General features: G+C 34.1%; 2 protein-coding genes across 3 annotated transcripts; both read left to right on the forward strand.

Moving 5' to 3' along the window:
• Window positions 1-2549: 2549 nt before the first annotated feature.
• Window positions 2550-9995, forward strand: LOC18100651 (histone deacetylase 2). Of its 2 annotated transcripts, XM_006381960.3 has the most exons (13): window positions 2556-2911; window positions 2985-3040; window positions 4287-4404; window positions 4767-4829; window positions 5259-5327; window positions 6635-6801; window positions 6923-6987; window positions 7081-7127; window positions 7312-7356; window positions 7439-7489; window positions 8138-8224; window positions 8668-8755; window positions 9638-9995. In XM_006381960.3, the coding sequence occupies exons 1-13, from the start codon at window positions 2672-2674 to the stop codon at window positions 9715-9717; spliced, it is 1176 nt and encodes a 391-aa protein (XP_006382022.2). In that variant the 5' UTR covers window positions 2556-2671; the 3' UTR covers window positions 9718-9995. The 2 variants fall into 2 exon arrangements, with proteins under 2 accessions (XP_024460468.2, XP_006382022.2); XM_024604700.2 differs by lacking the exon at window positions 8668-8755 and having other exon boundaries at window positions 2550-2911.
• A 1244-nt stretch (window positions 9996-11239) lies between these two features.
• Window positions 11240-19025, forward strand: LOC7462263 (K(+) efflux antiporter 6). The gene is made up of 21 exons (XM_006381963.3): window positions 11240-11632; window positions 12145-12188; window positions 12658-12716; window positions 12849-12927; window positions 13005-13066; window positions 13150-13225; window positions 13363-13437; window positions 13901-13972; window positions 14050-14133; window positions 14829-14897; window positions 15002-15079; window positions 15217-15305; window positions 15431-15527; window positions 15651-15704; window positions 16441-16536; window positions 17109-17297; window positions 17390-17467; window positions 17680-17724; window positions 18433-18522; window positions 18656-18692; window positions 18823-19025. Exons 1-21 carry the CDS (start codon window positions 11410-11412, stop codon window positions 18897-18899), a joined length of 1773 nt encoding a protein of 590 aa, XP_006382025.1. The 5' UTR covers window positions 11240-11409; the 3' UTR covers window positions 18900-19025.
• The last annotated feature ends 5258 nt before the right edge of the window (window positions 19026-24283 follow it).

Here is a 24283-nt window from a genome sequence, read left to right on the forward strand (position 1 = left end):
ATCATTATCAGTACCGGTAATGATATCACTTGTAATGGAGAAAATCATGAATTTCTAACTGCTACATCGAACATGTCCCTTAACAAATTATTGAGAATATTATATGATCGACTTGACTGAAATATGTTTGAAATAGAAGTTGAAATTACTTGAAGAATATTACAAACCGGGGTTAGTCAAGCTCGTTATGTCGGTATACCAATTTGTAGTGACATGAGTGTGGATTCAATGTTTGAGTTTGCTAGGATTAATGGGATTAATATGTCGGGGCTCTACTTAAATAGTAAACCTATACGAGGAAACTCTTTTGGTATGGAGTTGACATGGTTTTCGAGTAGCTCCTAGAGAACTACATAGACATCATGAGCAGATGATCCATCTAGGCTAGGTTGTAATAATATTATAGTTCTAGTCATGAGAGTATATTCATATCGGGCTTTCAGAGAGCTTGGGTAAAAACATGATTGATATGTCACTCAGAGACTACTCTCCATTAGTTTCAAGTAATAATAAAATATAATTAATTCTAGTTAACATGTTATTTATATAAATTGAATGTAAAAACATATACTACTAACTTTATGGCTTGTCTTGTCAAATGACGTGAGGCTAGACATTTCATAGCAAATGCCAAATATCACTCATGTCCACGAGTTTTATCTGGATGAGTTGGACACGCAGCAATCACATCATGTATATATTGTAAATGTATTTGATTTTTTGTTATTTTAAAGCTAGTTATTTAGTTTCAATTGATTATTTAAGATAATTGTTTTATATGTTCTGATAGGTTATATGGATGCCATATACAGAGGACTTGATACTTTTAACTTCATCTATATGTCGCGAGGGATCTGACATTTGATTAGCACAAGTCCCTCTGCCCTACTTCGACATTGTTAAGATGCATTGTCTAGATCGGGCAATGCGATAATTTTGATTATCTTAACATATACCGGATTATGTTGATACCAGAGAGGAGCTACACAATGTTAGTCGTCAGAGTAAGCGCGATGAGAATTGGTTAGTAATTCATGCATCTTACTTTGATCTTTGAGATGTTAGGAGAGATCGTGTTTTTGAGGAGCGACAACCTACGAATGATATAAATATCTACATGACATGATATATGTCCATTACACATCATTTTATTACATCGACCTGGTCGCGTTTCTCGAGATGTTCATGCAACCTGATGCACCATGCCTCTCAGTATCCAAGATAGAATCAATTGGTATGCAATATTGTTTTACATTTATTAAATACCATAATAATTTATTGTGAATGATGACTACTACTTGATTTTTAATGTATGTATATAGATTAATTACTTGGTACAAGAAGCTTGGAAAGCAACAACAACTACCCGTCAAGGTGTCAATGAGATGGAATGTATTGCTGCCAACACCACGCTCAATTTATATTGTGGCGGACTTCAAGAGACTGAGGAGGTTGAGTATCTTGAAGCACATTAACAGAAGATGAGATTATTTATCGTGGGAGTGTTGAGGATACTAGCCCGTCCACGAGCATCCCAAACTCATTCACGAGCGACCCAGGTCCATCCACGAGTTAGGATGATATTGTTCATTCTCAAATCTACATGGATATTACAGGCCCCACCTTGAGTTGGATTAGACGAGGAGATTATTAGATATAATTACATATTATTATATGTTATGATAATTGTGGATAGATGTATAGTTAGTTTAATTTTTAATAAAATATTATGTTGTTTTAAATGTTAGTATACATTTGTTATTTGCGATTTAATATATTATGTGTTGCTTATATTAATCGTGTTTTAATGGTGGAGAACTGATTATTTGTGATTGTGTGAATTATTATTTATTTATTTTGCATAAAATTGATAGTAAAATAGATTGTCTCCAGACGTCTTTATTAAAGGAGTCGCAAATGACATTCTGCGACTCTCTTAACTATACTAGATTTCTAATTATTTTTTCGCATTTGTTACTTTACATTTTCTTTTAAATGTGCTATCTTACCATAACACTCTATTACTTTAACAATTAAATTTAATGCAAACATTTTAGCCTACATTATAGCCTCTTTGTTTAACCACCAAGATTATGAATTATCTTCCAAAAAGTTTCAAAATTCTAGTAGTTTTTATTTATATTAACATTTAACTGGTATTTTTCAATGTTTTAAACTCCATCAAATTCAAATCTACTTCAAAGCATGGATAATTAAATTAAAACATCATCGTTAAATTTTTCTTAAAAAAAATAAATTAAATTATAACCGGATGAGAAATTAATGCCAGATCACTTAAGTTTATCTAGTTTAACTCACGTGGTCGTTTTTTTTTAAGCCTATCCCAGTCTACATTCCGGATCTACCCGATATGCCGGATGAGTTTAATAATTAAGCTATTTTAATTAAAACATATACCCAGGCCAGGGCCATGTACATACAACTGGGTTCATTAGTACGGCAGCCCACCACTAGAATTCATCACAAACACAACATTACCATATTTAGCACGTGTAAAACAGTCAAAAGTTTCCATCGCCTGATCGGTAAACCCAACCGCAAACTCTCTTAATTAGCGCGTGAAAGACCGTTTCTCTTTCACTTCTGCTTTCTTCTACAGTACCGCTACCACGCTAACACCGATATTTTTTTTTTAATTCGAAAAATCTAGATGACGTTCCGAGTCACACCAGTAATCACTGAGTCAACTCGGAATCTCGGCAAATCAACGCTATATTTCTTCCTCACAATCGCCGCTATCAAAGCATCACATTCTCTCTACCGCTGCATTCGCTCTCTAACAATGTCATCTTCTTCATCTTCAACGAGTAACAGTACTGCTGATGCCTCTACTCTCCGCCGAAATCGTATTCTCTCTAGCAAGCTCTATTTTGACGTGCCTCTCTCTAAGGTTTGTTTTCTAAGAAATAAAGTAATTAGCAATTTAATTTCATTATTGTGAGTTTTTATGTTTGATCAAGCAGGTACCGCTAATTTACTCGACGGCTTATGATATTTCGTTTCTTGGCATGGAAAAGCTGTAAGATAATTTATTTGAAGTTTATTGTTGTATTTGTTTGTGTAGCTGTAATTAATTTGCTGCTTTCTTGGTTGATGGTACCTTTGTCATGGTATTGATTTTTACTTTCCTTTCCTTTTTTCGAGATTTAACAGTATGATTAATTGTTAATTTCTGTGGTTTAGATTAAATATGGAGTAATTTATTATGTGCTAATAGCATCTGATCATATTTTAGAATTGTTTTTGAAATTTGATTATAATTTGTGCTTCCTTATAATAATAACCATTTGATGCTTTTTCACTGAAAAACTTTATAGACTATTGAACTTCTGCGGAAGAACGTATTGAATACATAGCAGATATGTAACCTAGTCATGCCTTTTCTTTGGCATAGAATCAGATCTGTTTTCTAACTTGATGAAATGGTACTTGCTTTCCTGGCACTGCAATGTGCTAAACCTTTAAAGGATTTTAACTTTTAATTACCATGGTTAGTATCTATATGCTGCCCTGGAAAGTTCAAAGCATAATTTTTGCTCTTCACTGGTGTCTTTTTCAATAAATCATGATTACAAGTTAAACTATAGATTAAAAATCGTGCAATGTTTGTGGAGAGCATTTGGGTCAATGATCATGGTTACTAATATGTTACCTAATGCCTAAAGGCAACAAGCTTTATGATGTTTGGAATGGTTGGGAAATCGATAAATTGATGGACACTGTAATTCTAACAAGCTGTCCTGTTTGTTTTTGCGTTTCAAAAGCGTTTTTGAAAAAAATTGAATTTTTTTTTTCTTTACTTCAAATTAATATTTTTTTAGTGTTTTTAGATCATTTTGATGCGCTGATATCAAAAATGATTTTTAAAAAATAAAAAAAAATATTATTTTGATACATTTCTGAGTGAAAAGCACTTTGAAAAACAACCGCAACCACACTCCCAAACATGCATATTTCACTGCGACATTTCTGGTACTTTATTTTTGTGTTGTTATTGGACGTTTGAGATAAAATTACAGATCTAGGAAAAGCTTAAAGAGATGAAAAAATTATATTGTTGCTTCTGCTTTTGAATTTATTTGCTGTTATGGGAAGTCGCATGGCTTAGTTCTGACTTGCTATTGGTATAATCATCTATAAGTCATACATATTATTTGGAATTACAAAAATGAAACTTTTGCATATTTTTGTTGGCTTTGACTTTTTGGTCTTTGAGTTCAGTCTTAATGCTCACTAGCCCAATTCTCAAATTGTAACTGATGTAGGCACCCCTTTGATTCTTCTAAATGGGGTCGCATATGTCGATTCCTCATCGTGGATGGTGTTCTAGACAAAAATAGTATCATTGAACCTCTAGAAGCGTCAAAAGATGATCTCCTTGTGGTACTTTCTATATCTTTTTGAAAACTTTCACCCTCTTTTTATTCCTGTTTGTATTGAATGCTTTTAAGGGAACATATGATGCTTGGGAGAAAAATCATCAAAGAGACTAAGAACCTTCTGTTCAATCTATGCAACTCAGTGTTGATTTGCATTTACCTTGCTCCAGACTTTTAATTGGAGTGTTGTTAATTTCTGATTTTTACCTTAGAAATTGTGTGAGAGTTTGGTGAACAATTTAAATTGCCCAGCAAGGATGAGAGTTTTGGATAAATAATTTTACTACCTTATGGTTGGCTTATTGATGTGAGATGAGTGCTTATGGACCGGATTTATATATTGTACTAATTGGTTTTCTTTAACAGGTTCACACGGAGTCATATTTGAGCAGTCTAAAGAGCAGTGCAAATGTTGCCATGATAATCGAGGTGATGTATATTTTCTCCTTTTACTGCCAATTTCTTTTTGATTGCTTTCTTGGAATTGTTGTAAATTTTATATTGGATGCTAACTGCTTTGCAAAAAAAAACCTAGGCAATATTTTCAACTTTGTTTATAATAGATCACTTTGAATTAGTGATGATCTCAAGATGATAGTATTTGATCTATAACACAGGTCCCCTGTCACACTATTTCCCAGTTAATAAACTTTAGACTCAATGTTTCTTTAGGGCGATTTTAGATAATCTTTTCAGTTCTTCTTGTGATAAACATGGACTAAATTTGTCCAATCCAGCTAATTTGCAAACTGCGTTGCAAACAAAACCTATCTAAGCTATTTTTTTAAACTTCATTGATAACAGATCACTTTGAATTAGTGATGATCTCAAAACGACAGTATTTGATCTAAAATACAGGTTCCCCCAGTCGCACTACTTCCCAATTGTCTTGTGCAGCAAAAAGTTCTTTACCCATTTCGCAAGCAGGTATGTATAGTTTATATTTGACCTCTATTTTTACTTTGCAAGGATAAACTTTAGACTCCATGTTTCTTTAAGGCGATTTTAGATAATCTTTTCAGTTCATGTTATTGTGATAAACATGGAATAAATTTGTCCAATCCAGCTTATTTGCTCAACTTTGTAAAACTTAGCTAAATATGATATAAACCCCGAAGGATTTTAAAGGTACTCTCTAAATTTGACATTTCAGCCAATGAATTAACATTGATAAAAACTGCACAATTAATGAATATTTTATGCACAGTATAATTTTCTTTGGTAGGAATCATCCCATACATGTAAAATAGTGTCAGCATATCCAAACAAAATGAAGATATGATATTATCTCAACAATATAATGTCATTACTGCAATGTGTTGCCGGCAGATATCCTTTTTCTTTTTATGGCTACAAGAAGGGAGTTTTTCCCAACTTTTGGGATTTCTTTGTAAATGCTATGAGAAATGAGAAAAGTATGCATAAGATCGCTTAGGCTTAAAGTGTTTTATGCAAGGTGGATTAATCTATCTAGAACAGGTGACATCTATTGCAACTAAATTTGCATGGCTGGTGTATCATTTCTATCTTCGTATAAGACAAAGGTTTCCATGTTGCTCTCGCTAATTGAGCATAGACCAGGGGACCAATCCTATTGTTCCAAACATAGATGGTCTTTTTGGTGCATATGCAAAGTCTGCAAGTCAATGAGTGCAAAAAAAATAAAAATTCACTAATTTTAGTTCAGCACCATGCAAATAAACAGCGTTTAACTTACTATTTTTACCATGTTTGACCAACTTAATCGAACTGCATTTCCAAGTTAGTCGGGTCAGCCATATAGTCAGGAATTCTACATTCAGTTCTGTACGGGACAAAAATCTCTTTTTGTGGTTGTTAGCTAGATTATTCTTGATCTTTTCTTCAATGTCTTTGTAGAATTTGCTCGAGTTAGTGGAGATGATATTATAACTGCAACTCAATTTGGCCACACTTCTCCATTTCTTGCTTTGATTCTGTGGTTAAACCATATTTCACCAAATTGAATCACAATGTTTCTGTCTGACCAAATTTTGATTAAGTTGATGAAGTTCAACTATCTTCACAGATTTGACTATTGCAATAGGTTTAGCAAAGAAAAAGACCTTAAATTTAGCAAATTTTTAATCACTTTTATCAAATTAGATTCATGAAATAGATTTGGTTGAAGTCCATGTCATCACAACAAGAAGAATTGCAAGGTTTCAAATTTCTGTACATAGCGTGGTGTCTACACTGATCATAGCCTACCATAGGTAGGGGGAACTGTTCTGGCAGCAAAACTTGCAAAAGAGCGAGGGTGGGCCATCAATGTTGGAGGAGGTTTCCATCACTGCTGTAGTGAAAGAGGAGGTGGATTTTGTGCTTATGCAGACATTTCTCTTTGCATTCATTATGCCTTCAACCGGCTTGATATATCAAAGTAATGGCTGCTGCTCAGATGAAGTAGATGCTACTTTTTTTTGTTCATGCTGCTATAGTGTCAGTTGACAACCATCCTTTATGAACACGCTTCTATCCTCACTGTTTGCAAAATTTTGCAGGGTGATGATAATTGACCTCGATGCACACCAAGGAAATGGCCATGAAAGGGATTTTTCCAATGACAGTATGTTTATCTGTTCTTCTCCCCTTGTGATGGTTTAGTCCATTCACATTGTATTTGACTAAATAGTTTTGAAATTTTGTTTCTTTCTGACAGGACGAGTTTATATTCTGGATATGTACAACCCTGAAATATATCCTTTTGTAAGTTGCATAAATTCAAAGTTGTCCATTTTCTCTCTATATATTTTATACATATATCACTCTCTGTAGTTAATTTGTGGATTTCATCTGTTTTAACAATTAAGTTGCTATCAGGTAAAAATATAATTTGTTTATTGTGGTTATTTTAGTTTTAATTCTTAGTTTGTGGGTATTTCTCTGATAGGATCATGAAGCTAGGAGGTACATTGATCAGAAGGTTGAAGTAGTGGTACGCAATTTTTGGTGAAGTTGGATTTTGGTTGTTGAACTATGCACCAGAATACAATTTATTCCTTTTCCCCTGTGGACAGAGTGGTACCACAACAGATGAGTACTTGGTGAAACTTGATGAAGCACTCGCGGTAAACATTCATGCCTCCTTTAAAATTGTTTTCACTGCCTCTCTATTTTTGTTCAATTGTATCAACTCAATAGAGCATAAGCTTTCAGTCTGAGTCCATGATAGTCTTCTTTATATGCTATGTGCTGGCTTCTTTATTCCGAAACTTCATCCATCTTATAGCATTCACTGGGTTCCTTGATTTTATCTTTTGCCAGTTTCAGTTTCATCCTTTTTTTGCTATGTGCCTACCTGTAATTTGTTGAACAATTTTCCATAGCCTTGATACTTGTGAACTACCTATAACTCTTCCTTTTCGGCTTAGTCGAGTTTGGTGCATCGGCACAATATGTCAATATAGATTTTGGTAATGCCTTTATAGTTCTTTGTAACCTAAAGCTGCTGGTGACTTTATGCCATTCTTTCAGTTAGTTCATTGGCACAGTATGTCAATATAGATTTTGGTAATGCCTTTATAGTTCTTTGTAACCTAAAGCTGCTGGTGTTGACTTTATGCCACTCTTTCAGTTATCACTTCACTTCGCAGGTTTTTCTAGATCTTTATTACTTTATGCGTTGAAATTCCTGGATCTGATGCATTTGTTATGCCGAATCTATTCTTATAGATTATGTTTATGCGACACTAATTATTACAAGGTGTGAATGTTAGGTTGCTGGTAAAATGTTTGATCCTGAGTTGGTGGTCTTCAATGCCGGCACTGATATCCTGGATGGAGACCCATTAGGGAGGTTAAAGGTATCACAATCCTTGGATCTATTTGTGCAGAAAAATATTGCAAGTGTTTAATCTGTAATAGCACCTAAATGTGCAGAAGTTATGATGAGAATCTTGCATTGTCATTGGGCTTTTTTGGCTGTTGTGCCAGAGGAATTGTATAATAAGCCGAGCTTTAATCATCCCACCAACATGATAATCTCCAGTTTATTATATAACTTTCATCATGCCAGTCTGATGTCATTGAATGAATTGGATTTGAAACTGTCTAGGATGCATCTATAGAATCTAAGAAAAAATTAATAGAATTTAGGTGGCCTATTTTCTCTTGAGCTGTTATTGATTAACTAAAGGAGATAATGTATGTGCTACTTGAAATGGATGTGCTGTTGTAACCATATAAGAAGTTAATTAATCATCGCGAGTCTGGTAGGAACCCATGTAATATACTGTGCTTGGTGCAGATTAGCCCTGATGGAATAACTAGCAGAGATGAGAAAGTTTTCAGGTTTGCTCGTGAAAAGAATGCCTCTCTTGTCATGTTGACATCAGGTTCAGTTTTCAAATTCATGCTTAGTTTGTAACGGTCAAACTTGACTATGCATGGGTTTGTGCTTGTATACCTGTGTGTGCTTTAAATTTCCATAGCCTGGTTGGTTGAGAGAGACTGGTCCCTTGCAAAGAAAAATCTGTTGATTATCATATGCTTCATTCTTCTATGATTTCCATTTTGGTGGATGGAATATGAGGCCCTTCAGTTACATCTCCGCGTAAAGTAAGACACATCACAGAATTTTATGATCCCATTACTAAATTGTATCCAATCCAGCTTCTTGGTAATCATGGTCATCAACCAAACTGCAAACTGCATTAGGTTGCTAGAAACTGTTTAAGAAATTACAACTTGCGTTGGTTCCATTTTCGGATGGACAAAGCCTGAAATTATGCAGAGGTGTGAACACGATGCTTGGGTTTCTCCAAATTGTCAAGCATTTTGTCCATGCGTATAGTATCTGAACCAGCAATTCCCTAGGGTTTTTCCATGCTTACCTTGATTCAGTTCATCTCGAGACTTAAAAGTAGTTTCCTTTTGCTTCTCCGAAGAGAAATAGTATGTTGTCTTCCCTTTGTATTGCTTCTCTCAGATACAGACACAGAAAAGATTGAGATATATCGCATGGAATGGTGCAAAAGGATCCATATAGCTGACCCAACTGGTCTGGGTTGAGGTGTGGTTGTGGTTGCAACCTTTATTTTTCATCCTCGAGTGTCTTTGACGATCTAGGCCAGGTTGCTCATGCATGATAATTAGACAATCTGAGCTTTACCATATAGGATATGAATTGTTTGATTGGTTACATCGTGAGAATTCATCTTGGATAAATCTGTCTAGCTACATGCATTGTTTAATAATGTAACTTGTTCTTGTTTCAGGTGGTTACATGAAGTCCAGTGCCAGAGTTATAGCAGATTCGATAGCGAACCTCTCAAAACAGACCTTAATAAATTTCTAGACTAGTAGACCGGTCCTCAGTGAGGGTAATTAATACCAGTCTGTGGCATGCCCTTCAGGATTTTGGTCCGTGTTTGAGATGAAACCGTGACAGCTTACCTCTTTATGCAGAAGGTTGTAAATATATGAAATGAAGAAAAAGAAAATATGTAGGACACTCACAGGGAGCAATTTAGTGCTTATATACGGGCTGTAAAGCTAAAAATGCTGTCCATGCCATTTAATGTGTACGTAGTAAATTTTCAGCTACCGTATTAAATTTTAACAGCCTTTATCAAAGCTCTCTGTGCAGAGAAACCTGAACTGATCTGCCAGAATCCTACCGCGGGCCTGGAAGCTCTCTTGATTGTGGCTGTTTTGTTTTTGACGTCGTAAAGTGTTTTTGCAGAAACTTAGATTTGTTTTTTTTGCTGAAAATGATGGAGATCAAAGGGTAACTTCTTTTATTCCACCCGATTGAATTTCAATGAAGAATCATTAATCTACTGTATATCTTGGCAGTTCGGCAACAAGAGCTCCAGCAACATGCTGGAGATGCATTGGGTGTGAGGATCTCGAGAAGCTAGTTTTGGTTTCTTTATAAAAAAACTCACTCACCTTTGATTGACAAACACTACTCCTCAGCCGATTATTGGTTGCTTTTAGTTGGATCTTACCTTTTCTATATAGAAATAAGAAGAGAATTTTATAAATGTAATGAAAATTTTGTAATATATATTATATATATAAAAATATATTGGGCTCCATACCCACACATTTTGGACCGACATGCCTAACAAAGTAGACCACCCTGAAAACACTGTCATGGTCGATCATGGGTTTTGAACTCTAGTCAAGGACACAGCTACAAACGCACCCAACTTGCATTTCTCTCAACTCCCTTGTCTCCCTAATTCGTGGTTCTATAAGAAAATAAAATAAAACCACTGTCACAATTTTAGTCATTTTTCAAACAAAATATACTTTTGCCTGTGGCCCAGTTACACACACACAAATTATTCATATTTAAATCAAAACCTTCATTAAGAAAATATTTTTGAGCATATCACCTGCTGTACCTATTGCAGAACCCAATTGATTTTATTTTTCAAATTTACAGGATAATATTGGATTTATTTACGTGATAATTAAGATTAAATTATTTTTTTTGAAAAGTGTTAAGAAAACAGATCTAATACCTTTTAAAGAATAAATCAATCTTTTAAGATTTGATGATAAAATCAAGCAAATAAACCTTTTAAATCATCACCTTTCTTTTGAAACTAAAACTAAACCACCCTTATTTTTATATTTTAAAAATGTTTTTTAAAATTTTAATTTTAATTTTAATTTATTCATATTTTCAAATCTTTTTAATGTATATGTAAATATTAAAAATAATTTTTTAAAAATAAAATATTTTAAAAAACAATATTATCAAACTCCCAAAAACCTAGCAGTCCCGTTTCCGATTAAAAAGAAGAAAAATAATAAAAAATAACAAAAAAAAAGAGAAATAAATAAAAAGCAAATTGGAGAATTAGATCTTTGCTTCTGGTTTCCTTCATATTCGATTCATGACTTCTACTTGACTACGCTCTCCTGCATTCTCTCACCCTCTCTCTCAGCGCCCAAAGCAAAAGAGAACCCCCCCACCCTGCTCCCACAAAAAAAAAAAAAAAAATTATCTATCAAGACGTTTCTCCTCCAAGCAATGTTGAGAAGAGAACCATTTCTTTGCAAACTCATTTTTTTCCTCTTCTGTTTCGCTTCCCTCTCACTCGCTGACGAACTCACCGACTCAGATCGGCTCGAGTTCACCGCCAACGCTTCAATCTCTAACACTTCTCTACCTAAACCTAATGAAGGCGGTAGTTTTGCTGATATGATCGATAAAGCTCTCGAGAAAGAGTTCACTGAGAATGACCAAAACGAAGGTTCGTTTTCTTAATTTTAGGGTTTACTTCTTGATTTTGCGTTCAAGAAGTATTTCATCATGCTTAATTTAGTTAATTATATATATTTTTTTGTTATTAACGCTTGCCATTTGTTGAGTGTCATTTTGGTGAATTTTACTCTATTGACGGGGAATGTACCATTGATATATAGAGGATTAGATCTTGTCTTCTTAGATTCGTTCTCAGAACTGACGAACTCGATCTCAGGATCGAAAACTTGATGGGTTTATCAGTCTTTTTGAGAATTTGTGGTCTTTAAATCTCATTCAATTTTAATTGTTAGGCTTGATTTGATGATATAGTGACCTGCGTGCATTTTAGATTGTGAAGGTAGATGACAGTACAATAGATTCCAGAAATTCAATTTGCGCTGAGACTCTACTATGTTGGTTATTGTTTGTGCAAGATGTGAATCACCGGATCATTGCATGCATATTTTCATCACCTAGCTAATCATGGTTCCTTCCTCACTTATTTTGTCTTATCGGCAGCAACTGATGCCGGAAGCTTCAACAACAGCGTAGCTGAACAGCAGGTTGGTTGTTTTTTTTTCTTTTCTCAAATTTTGAATGACAGCAGATTTGACTCCGTTGGAGGGTTTAGTTTTGGGTGTAAGATGAATTTATTTAACATTATAATCAGTGATTGAGGCACAATGCACTCAAGAAGGCAGATGATGCCATTAGCTTTGATTCACTGTTATGGTTTATTAGAATTTTTTAACTAATTCATGCTTTTATAATTCTCACCATATATACTGAGATTCTAATCAAGTAGTTTTTTAATCGAAATTTATATTGTGACGAGAAAAACTGGCAATGGCAGTGTTTTTCACCTGTACTCTACTTGTGGTTATAATCTTTTTTTCTTGTTCATCATAAATTTGATCTAGTTGCTTTGAGAAAAGTCTGCTTGGTTTAGAGCTTTTATCTTTCCCCTTGTTTGGATTCATTTAGAACAAGTTTTTGCTGAACATATCTTCTTGATACCTTTTCGTTGCTCAGGCAGTTTTGGAAACTGTTGCCAGAGTTAAATCGAAGAAAAATGACACGAAAGAGGAAAAGTATAAGCTCCTGTCTTGTAAATTAGTGGCTTTCCTTATTATTTTTTAAACCTTAAGTTGGCTTTTGCTTTTATTTGGTATATGAATGCTGCTATATCATCTGAAACATTTCTCTTCTGAATCTCATTTTAGGTCGTTTAAATTTCATGATGTTTTTAATTTGGACAATGAGAATGGACCAGAAGATACCCCAACACTGATAGATCGAAAGGTGTGATTGCTTTTCTAAACCTATCCCGAGTTGGTGACATTGCTAGTGTTCACCTGCTAAATAATTGTTTGTTTCAGGATAATGTCTTCATTATATCAAACTTTAAATCAAAATATCCGGTGCTGCAGCTAGACTTGCGGTAAGTGTACTGATATTTTATATTTCATTCAATTTATTTCTCTTTCTCAGCTGGTAATTTAATCTGAGTTTATTGCCTTGTAGATTGATATCAGATTTGGTTGTCGTCATTGTATCTGCAACTTGTGGTGGCATTGCATTTGCTTGTGCTGGACAACCGGTCTGGTTATATTTGATCTCTGCTTAGTTCATGACTCACTGCAATGCTATATCAATGTCGGAGCATTTCATTGAGTTAAATTATACCATCTCATCATGCTACTCTTATATCATTGTTCTAATGATAAATTCTTGCAGGTCATCACTGGATACTTGCTAGCAGGATCCATTATTGGTCCTGGAGGGTTTAACTTTGTCAGTGAAATGGTTCAAGTATGTAGCATAGATATGCATTCCTTTACCAGTTCCCCTAAAACCTTTCTGGATGATTCTTTCTCTGCCTTAGTGTTGTACTTGGATATATTACAGGCTCTGAATGCATAATCTAGTAGTAACGACTAATTGGATTATTTTAGCTTTGAATCTTAGAATTCTGATGATTCACCTGTACCATTTCACAATCATAAAAGTGATTGTTCTTTACATCAGAATGTTCTCTAATATTTGGGGGTATTAAATATAGTTTTCGCCATCAATAGTTAAATGGTTCACCACTGTTGTAATTGCAACTATAAACAAGATTCCACATTATCTTCTTATGATGTTTTGCGAACATCAATGACAATCTTCTGAGTTATTGTTTGCAATTTTATAATCTTAATGCCCTAGCTTACCTTGTTATTGATGCTAATTTTCTTCTACCAACTTTACAGTTCACTTGTTTTTCATCTGTCAGGTTGAGACGGTGGCTCAGTTTGGTGTTATTTTTCTTCTTTTTGCCTTGGGCTTGGAGTTTTCAACAACAAAGGTTAGTTCTCGACCTTCTTCTTCAAATTTTGTTTTTTCATTAATATTGTATTCACAGTTCATCTTCTTCAATTTCAGCTTCGAGTTGTCCGGGCAGTTGCTGTTGTAGGAGGTCTGCTTGAAATTGTTTTATTCATGTTCTTATGTGGCATTACAGCCATGGTATGATTATCTACTTATTGTTTCAGAAATTATATGCAATTATATTGCTGAGTTTCGTTAATATGTGCAGACCACTTTTACCAAAGTATACAATAATTGATTGTTTAACCAATCACAAGGAACCAAACATCGCATTCTAGATAACATCTATGAGAAGAAATAAGAAATGATTCAACATATGCAATTTTTGGCTGAGAAACTGACATTTTGAAATGAATGACAGTTATAGAAATGATCCCATATTCAACACAGCATCATCTTTGTTTTTCCCATTCAATAATTTTTGGCTCTTAGATTCTGGCATCAGGGTTTGACCATAATGAGTTTTTGCTAAAGACAATCCTGCCATACCAGTTTCATACCTTGTGTGGTAAAGGGATTAGAGTTCAAATCTGCCTCATGGTTCCCAATTCAGTGTTTAAGGTAGTTGCTGCATGGTTTCATTGTAAAATTGGACCAAATATGCATCTTTTCTATCACACAAAAGTTTTGAAGTTAAGAGTTCTTTATTTTAACCCACTGGTGATAAAACCTCTAGTTTGTACCTGTCATTGTGGTGCACACACAGCAGAGGTACTATGCCATTGGTTTTGCTTCAGAGCATGTTGCATTCATATTTTTTCTTGGCAAGTAGAGTATATTGCACAGAGTTATTCATTCTTGATGCTGCAGTTCTGATTGGATGCTGTTTGCAGTTATGCGGTGGTAAGTCTTCAGAGGGTGTGTTTGTTGGTGCATTCCTTTCAATGTCTTCAACAGCAGTGGTAAAAACCTTATCCTAATGTATCATGAGTCACTTGAACCTTCACTCTCATTATAGAATTCACAATGTAATGCAATGATCTCAAAGGTGCATGGTTTGGTGCAGGTATTGAAGTTCTTGATGGAAAAGAATTCTATTAATTCCCTTCATGGGCAAGTCACCATTGGAACTCTAATTTTGCAGGTTGGGTTCTTTACACTCATCCTTCAAATCTCACTTCTGTTTGTTGAGTTCCATTATCACTTTCTGGCACTTAAGTTATCTATGTGAACTTTCCTTCCTTCCACCACTTACAACTTTGGAATTTTTTTACCTCTCAGGACTGTGCAGTTGGTTTGCTGTTTGCACTGCTTCCTGTTCTATGTGGAACTTCTGGTGTTCTTCAAGGACTAATGTCCATGACTAAAGTGTAAGTAAATATTAATTATCATGAGTTGCCAACTTTTTTCTTTGGAGTTAGCATGTATACGTGCATGTGTGTTCAGGCACGGTAAAGATATTTATCTGTTGTAATATGCTTACTCTTGTTTCCAGGTTGGTGTTGTTGATTGCATTTTTGGCTGTTCTGTCAATATTATCTCGTACTTGGGTTCCATGGTTTCTTAAATTGATGATGAGCCTATCATCACAGGTACACATTTATTTGGTAAATAAGTTGTTTTAAAGAAGTTCTGCTGTGGGCTTATAAAAAAAATGTGTATGAGTGTTTTAGCTACATCAGTCTTTTTTCTAAGACATTAATGCATTTTTGCAGACCAATGAACTCTATCAATTAGCATCCGTCGCTTTCTGCTTGCTTGTAGCCTGGGTATGAATCATCTGCTTGTTTTCAATCTATCTGCAACTCTTGATTTCGCTTCATTACACCTTTATGAGTACTCCTATTATTGCTCGCTATGTTTCATTTGGGTTTCTATTTATGTACAGAAATCAAACAGTAGCTCTTAAAGAGCTGTACTTAGAGCATTTGAACCAGTGAATTGCGATGCTGCATGTGGCTTTAAATGTCTGAGGTGTTTCATTGTGGTGGAGAAGTCTTGTATTAGAGTTAAGCTCATGAATAGAGGTTGTTTATCAGGAAATGCTTCATGATATTTGAAATTATTGATATGCCATGTATTGAAACCATAATTAATTTGTATGGGACATAGTAGATCCAAGAATAGCTTTCCATTTTAAAAGTTTTTGAACATGGTTTTTTTTCTAACTAAAAATAAGATATTGGATCTGTTTTCATTTTGGCATCTGGTTTAGATGATTCCTCCTGAGAATGTTAAAGATAGATGAACCAACATAAGAGTGGTGTATTTGGCATGTCACATACTGCTATAATTAACTGGGCTGTTATCGTTATATAATTTCGGTTGCATCTGCTAAAGCTTTGATGTGTTGCATTTTATAATCAATGAAGTCCTTGCATTCTCTGCTTTGCTTTTCATCTTAGGGTTTCTTGAGATAATTTAAGCTGGCTACCTCTATAAATTTCTTTGCATTACAGGTTAAATGACACTATGATCTGCTTTTTTTATTTTATAACATTTCAGAGTAGTGATAAGCTTGGCTTAAGTCTAGAACTGGGTTCATTTGCTGCTGGGGTGATGATATCAACAACTGATCTTGCTCAGCATACACTAGAACAAGTAAGTTATAGTTAGAATGCTATTTTGTCAATGAAAGTTGTATGCATTTGTATACTGTAATATATGTGGCATCTAAGGAGATGTTGCAACCATGAAAAATAGAAATGATTCCTTCTCATTTATTTTGTGATGTAAAGATATTTTACTATCAGGAGATTCTTGAAAGTTGTTAAGCTTTCCATGGTGGCACTAGAATTCAGCAATGAATTGCTACTGTAATCTGACTGGCTGACTTAACTGAATTTGGGCTTCTTGTTATTGTTGTTTTTTTAACTAATCAATGGAGGCAATATTTGTCTCTAAGGTTTAGCAAGTTTTGTTTGTTTCTGCTAAATGAATATGAAGACTGTGAATGTTAGATGCTCTTCAGGGCTGTGACGTTGAATAAGGTGAAGGCTATGGTGAATTTGTAAAACCACTATGCTATTATCAGTATTATGCATTGTAGTCGCAGTCCATCTTTGCAATGATAGTTTATTGGTTATTTTGTCAGGCTTTTGACATTTGATATTTGTTACTGGTACCAGAGTACTCTCTAGTTATCCCACACATGAAGCTTGTTACTTGTGCAGATTGAACCCATTCGGAATTTCTTTGCTGCTCTTTTCCTTGCCAGCATTGGGATGCTGATCCATGTCCATTTTCTCTGGAGCCATGTTGATATATTACTGGCGTCCGTTATATTGGTTATCATAATAAAGACAGCCATAATCACGACAGTTGTAAGGGGATTTGGTTACAACAACAAGACCGCACTTCTTGTAAGATTTTATGATGGCCTACTGGCTCTGTTACTTTCAAGAATATTGGTTGTTAATTGAGGGAACCTAAATGTATTTATGTAAATGTGTAGGTTGGAATGTCTCTGGCACAAATAGGGGAGTTTGCTTTTGTTCTTCTTAGCCGTGCTTCTAATCTTCATCTAGTTGAGGTAAGTGGTACTATTACAGTTTACTGGGAAAAGTTTTCAAATAGAGAACTCCTGGAAAATAGAATTTTGTATCTACTACGTTGACTTCTACATTTTTTGCTAATGGTGGTGGTCTGTGGTAATATTTACTGGAATTGCTCTTAAGTCCTGCTGAGAGACTCTCTGGAGATTATGATGAAGAGCTAACTAGCTAATACTTTGATCATTCTCAGGGGAAACTTTACCTGCTGCTTCTTGGGACAACAGCTCTTAGCTTGGTATGGTGATTTATTTTACTAAAGTTCGTGGAATTTATAGATTTTATGTTTGCCATGTTTTTTAGGTTGGGTCTAACTTGCCCTGATGCATTAATCGCTTGTTGGTATCAGAAAACTACATGCAATTCTAGTTTAAGTTGTTTCTGCAATTTAATTGCATATTTAGATTATTATGTTCATTCGAATAGGATGGTGAATTTTGCATCCACACTGCAGTTTCAAATCCCTACTTACTGCTCAACATGAAGTGAAAGGTGCTTATAAAAAACCTTTTGTGTTTGATGCTTAGTTTTACTCTGGAGATGGACATGGACATGGGACACTAATTTGATAAAATGTGGACAGGCACTGCATAGTCAGCATTCTATTAAGTTATTGACCTTTGCTAGTAACAATTTTCTGCTTAGGGAAATGAGAATGAACATGGGAAAAGCAGTTACTGGTACAAATGCCATGCATCTTGAAATAAATGTGATGGTAAAAGAAGTTTAAATGACGGACAAACTTTGTGCATCCAAGTTATGCCTTGTCATTTGGAAGCTAGATCTGTGATAAGAGTGGGCAATGCTTTTTTATGTATTTTTCATTGCTTAAGAAGGAAATTTCTAGCGGTATTGAATTGCAAAAAAAGCGAACAATAGGGAGGAATCAATTTACTGTTGCCTGCACACATTTTGACAGATGTTGACTTACGTAACATCCCTGCAGGTGACAACGACTCTGCTTTTCAAGCTAATCCCTGCTGTAATGCATCTTGGAGTGCTGTTACGGTGGTTCCCTCCTGACAGCGCAGTCGAGGTAAGCATTGATGAATTGATTGTCTAGACATGGACTTGCAGCTGGTGGTCGGATCGGCCATTGACTTGTATTTAGCGGTCCTCCTCCTATTGATCTCTTTCTGAACTTAATTATGTGCCTTTTTGACTTCCAGGTTGGATCTAAAGGAGATAACTTCCGATCTGACAGTGGTAAACAACGGATTAGTGTGTTAGTCGAAGGACCTCATGACTCATGAGCTCCGTACATATGCCATTAAGTGGTATGTCAAGTTTATATGACTAACACTATGCTGCGGCTTTTTTTCATCCCTCTGTGCAGATGAAGTTGACTGTGTTCCTCTAGGACTGGCACGAAGTTTTGCGTTCGATTTAGATAGGAAATTTTCTTTGCCATGATTTTTTCATTGTATCATATGCTCGATCCAGCTCGGAATTACAGTGATAATTCATAGTAACCCATACTTGATGTCTTATGAACCTGTAAAATGAACATGTGCATAATGCATTTTTCTTTTTTTTCAATTTTATGATTTTTCTACATTCACGTTGAGAGAACTCATCTCAATGTTATGGCTTTTTTAACTGCCACTGTTGGGCAGATGTATATATTATGTTTAGAATCTCGTGAAATGTTAACCAGATTGTATGGAGCAAATATTTTTAGAAAAACTATAATTTGCCGAAGCTCATTAAACACTTTTTTTTTTTTTTAAAATAACGCTTTAAAAAATCTTGGCCGGATATCCGAGTTTGGGACATGTTTATAATGTCCGCCATTCTCCATCACGATATCTTACCGTATAAAATGAATGAGTGAAATGAAATGAAAGAATGACTGACGAAGATACAAAAGTGGAATCCTTTAAGCTGCTGGCAAGAGAGTTGCTAGCCAGCTCAACAACTTGGGCTAATGGCAGTAGGATTTTATGCCACCAAATGTTGCCTCTTGGTTAACCTCACCACGTACAATAAGAACATTCTTCCAATGTGTCCCGAACACGGAAATCCAATTCCATGTGGTTATCTAGCCGCCAGCTAGCATTTCATTTACATGGTCATGACTTGAATCCCATGGTGAACCAAGTGCCACAGTTATCGTGGCAGCAAAGACAAGTGTAACGAGGCAAGATTTTGTGGCATAAATTCCTACTGCCATGAGCAAGTTGAGGGCTAGCAAATCTTTGCCAGCACCTTAAAGATTCAACATTTGTGTAAAATCATTGCGTCATTCGTTTCAAATGATAAGATGTCGGTGATTTAAACCATTTACAAGACCAATTAAGGAGTTTAAAACCATTTGTGTTGCTAATAAAATTGTCATTGGAGACTTACATAATCGTTTATTTCAGGACCTGTGAGATTAGTCGAAGTACGTACAAGCTGACCCGGACACCAACGCTAATTAAAAAAAAAATATCTTGATTTAAAACATGATATCTTAAGTTATTATATTTCTTACCCGTGATATTTGTAAATAATATGTTTTTTTTTTAATGAAGATATATATCAAATTATGTTATTTCATCCATATGTTTTTTTATCTATATTATTTGGCTAAATTGTGTTAATAACCGAAAACACCTCGAATACAAACCCATCCAAGTTTCGGGAGACGCAAGTACTGATTACCTTGGAATCAGCTACAAGAACCTAGCTTGGCAAGAAAATCAACATACTTACCTTTACGAAAAGCTAATTTGCCACGATGTATGTCAGTAATAAGATGGTGTTTTTCAGTGGTAATAATATTTTTTAAATTTCTTAGGGAACTTTCTCCAATTTCTCATATTAACTGTTCCTTCTACTCTTCATTTTATCGTGTAAAAGCTGCTTTATCAGAATGTTGTTAATTAATATCTATACGACACGTTTCTATCAAAGTATTAAGTTGAATGCTGACACCCATTTCTTCATGGATCCACAATAACTCTTCCATCTTTAGATTTTCATAATGTTTAAGGTTAAAATTAAATAATCAATAGAAAGTAAACTAACCAAGATAAATATAGCTAAAGAACTTAATTAATTAAAATAAATTAGTTTACAAGTGCTTATCTTTTATTTTCTTATTTTTTTAAAATAAAAAATTACTCTGATAAAAACGTGTTATATAAAAGCATAGGGTAATGATGTTATGATGAAGTGATCGTTACAAACAATCAAGAAAGTAAGATAAACAAATCTAGGTAAAACCCAAGAACTTAAAGCATTGGAGATAAAAAAAATTTAAGTGTGATTAAGAGTGAGAGCGTGGTTGTGGTTATGGTTATTTTTTAAAGTGTATTTTTTAAAAAAAACATTAAAAAAATATTAAAAAATATTAATTTAAAGAAAAAAAAAATTAAATTTTTTAATTTTTTTTTTCAAAATACACAATAAACGAGGTCCCCAGTGCTCAGGTCGTGATTAGCGCTTGTCTTTTTTAGTGCTTGCATCAGTACTGTCCATTAACTTTTAAATTTAATAATAGTAATAATAATAATAAAAATAATAACGTGTGATGTAAAATGAAAAGCATGTGCAGGGAACAGTAAACTGAAGGCGACCCTTCATGACTAACCGGAGAAATTTTCCGGTCCAAAGCTGTCTTGTATGGATAATTTAAGGAAATAATTATGACTCTGACTAAATTACTATATCTTGTAGACAATATAAATTAATTATGAAGTAAGAATCTCTCTCTCCTTGTTTCCGTCCATGTTTTTCACCTGTGATGACCTTCGATGATGCAATCAAACTGGCCGGCAAAATCAAGAGCCTTTCTACACCATAGGAATGGTACAGTGCCTTTCCAAAATGCAACAGTGATATAGTTACAGAATCGCCCGCCCCATGTAATTATTCTCGAGCTCTACTGCATGATTTGGCCATCTTTACGCGGCTGCTTCCGGTGGTTTTCGACTTAAGGGATCACACTTGACGACGGAAATCAGCTCAATCCCGCTGCAATCTCAGGCATAGCCATGGAATTTTGTTTTACATGACATGCAGCTCATGATCCCAGGGACGCGCAAGCCAACAAATCCCAGTGGCCGATCTGTGCATGCAACGTCACGTTTCACACATCAACTTGGTCGTACAATGCCTAATTTTACGAGTGTTCTATTCTTAATCCTAACAAAATAAAGTTGTCACACCAATCAATTATAGGGACCTTGCTTTATGGTAAAGCTAGTTAGATAATTAGAGAGAATCTTCAATCACTGCTACTTTCTCTCGTCTTTTCTTCTTCTTCTTCTTCTTCTTCTTTTGAATAATTAAATCGAACTACTATTTCAACCACAATTGAAATCAACGAATCAGGCAAGCTCTTGGTGAACGAATTGCCTTCGTCATTGTTTACCTAATCCCTTAACTAGAAGTGTTGATCATGAGCTAGGTTCCATGATAAGCTAATTAGCTCTTTAATCCACTAACAAATGACTTAGAGTTTAGTTTATAAGAGGGCTTTCGAGTATATATTGTGGCTAAATTAGGGGCTTCCAATCTAATAGATCAAGTTAATTAATCTAAATCTTTTCCTTTTTTCTTTTAAATAAAGAATAAGACAAAACTGCTACTCTTACAATAACATAGTTTTATATTCATACCGACATTATTTAATTTTATTCTGAGAACTTCAAGTTCCTTTGTCTGCTTAATACTTGATCGGTTTATCTTTTAGTCATTTATAATAATTAAAAAATAAAAAAACTCATTTCTCAACTTTTTTTTACTATAAAAAAAAACCTAAAAGCATTCCAATTATAATTATAATTAAAATAGTTATTATTGTTGTTGTTATCCTCATCAATAATCGAGTATTAATCGCTTCGTGTACTGAATTTATGGGCTCAAGGAATGGTCTGCTGATCAAGTCTAATTTTTCAACAAAATGGCGTTGGTTAATCAACATCACACCTTTCCTTCGTCTCTACTCTCTGAAGCCAGTCCCAACAATGGTGGATCCCCCGATCCCTCTCAACAACCATGTCCTCGGGTACATTACTTATTCTGTACGTCCCATAAATCAAACGTGCCGAATCTTAGAGGCATGAATATCGATGCAAACGCCTGTATTTACACCATGTTAAAAAAAGGGACTCTTCTGGATTCTTTAGTTTATCGATAAATGCTAAACAAATATTATTTAAGAAAATACTAAATTTTATATATGTTTAAAACTATAAGTATATAAGAACATAATTTATAACAAATATGTTATCAATATAAATAAAACAAATATATTAAACTTGCAATTAGTATAAAAAAAAATCATAACATGCATATTAATCATACAATATATATAAGTTTAAAAAAACCAAAAAAAAAAAGTTACTTACTTGTCAAAACACTTTAAAATAATGAAGTTTTTGTTGTTGTCAATAATGAGTTTTTTATCTTTAAAATTTTATTACACCTCTCTCGATACAAAGAATTTACTATCAGATTTACTCGACTAAATAGCCTGGGCAATGGGGTAGGGAGGTATTTTTATTGTTTTTTCACACAGTAAAATGACTAAAATAACCTTAAAAAAAAAGAAAATGAACCAGCGTATAGGGGTTGTTTCGACTTTTCCTTTTGAACAACACAATAAAATGATTATATTATCCTTGAATTCAAACTATCTTTATTTATTGGTCTAGGGTTTTTTGATCTTTTCATAATGATTTTTTTTTGTTATTAACGAGTTGGACAAGAGGCAATTTGATATTTTAACATGTATAAAATATTATTTGATATTTAAAAATGGGTGGCATGTGCTATTCATGCAAGCACGCGTGACAACGTCCATGCTTTTTGAACAACATGTGTGGTGTCTTACAATGACCGAATGCTGACTTCCATGATGGCGTTTGAATCTTCACGACGACTCCTCGAACTCCAACTGACATGTGTAATCAATGAACCTCCGGTTTGACATCATTGACATTTTAGTTTTTTTTCTTTCCTCTCCCCTCGATTTTTACGTTGACCTTATAGATGTTTAAACCAGTCTTTTAACTTGTTTGTCTTTCATATTTTTTCCTTGTTACTGTTTGTTTTATTTTAAATAATTCATAGAATTGAGATTATTTTTTAATTTTATCCTCTTATTTTTTTTATTTGTAAAGTTTGGTCCTCATTTTTTATTTTGTTAATTTTTTGTTTTTAATTATTTTTTTAATTGATTTTGTTTTTCAATCGCGTCCATCAACATTTTATTTCTTTTATTTATTTCTCCTGTTAAATTTTATTTTTGCCTTTTTATTTGCCATTTTTTGTTGTTTCATATTCTTTTTTTATTCAAACTTTCTTTTTTAACTTTTTCCCTTGTTGATTGAAATTTTGTTAATCGAAAATTTGGATTCATGATTTTTTTTTCAGATTTGCCTTTTATAAGATAATTCAAGTCTCATGACCCGGATCACGAGTTTGAAAGGTTAGTCCGAGTTAATTTAAATATTTTTTTAAGATCATTATTTACAATTGATTTTTTTTTCAATTTTATCCTTCAACAGGGTTATCTCGATCTCATGTGTCAGATCACAGGTTTTGCAAATTAACTCAGGTTGACTTAGACCAATTTTATTTTATTGAATTAATTTGTTGTTACTTTCTATTTTTTATTATATTATTAAATTAATCAAATTTATTGAATTCAATAAAATAAATTACCTGTTTTACTTTTTTAAAAAAATATTATCATCACTTAAATAATTTTTTTTTCCATTTAAAAAAACTCAATTCAGCTCCCACAAACCAATATAGTGTTCCTGGTCCATGGGTTAGTGACGTGACAAGGAAACGTCAGCTTG

Source organism: Populus trichocarpa, chromosome 6 (genome assembly GCF_000002775.5).
Source record: "Populus trichocarpa isolate Nisqually-1 chromosome 6, P.trichocarpa_v4.1, whole genome shotgun sequence".
Lineage (NCBI taxonomy): Eukaryota > Viridiplantae > Streptophyta > Magnoliopsida > Malpighiales > Salicaceae > Populus > Populus trichocarpa.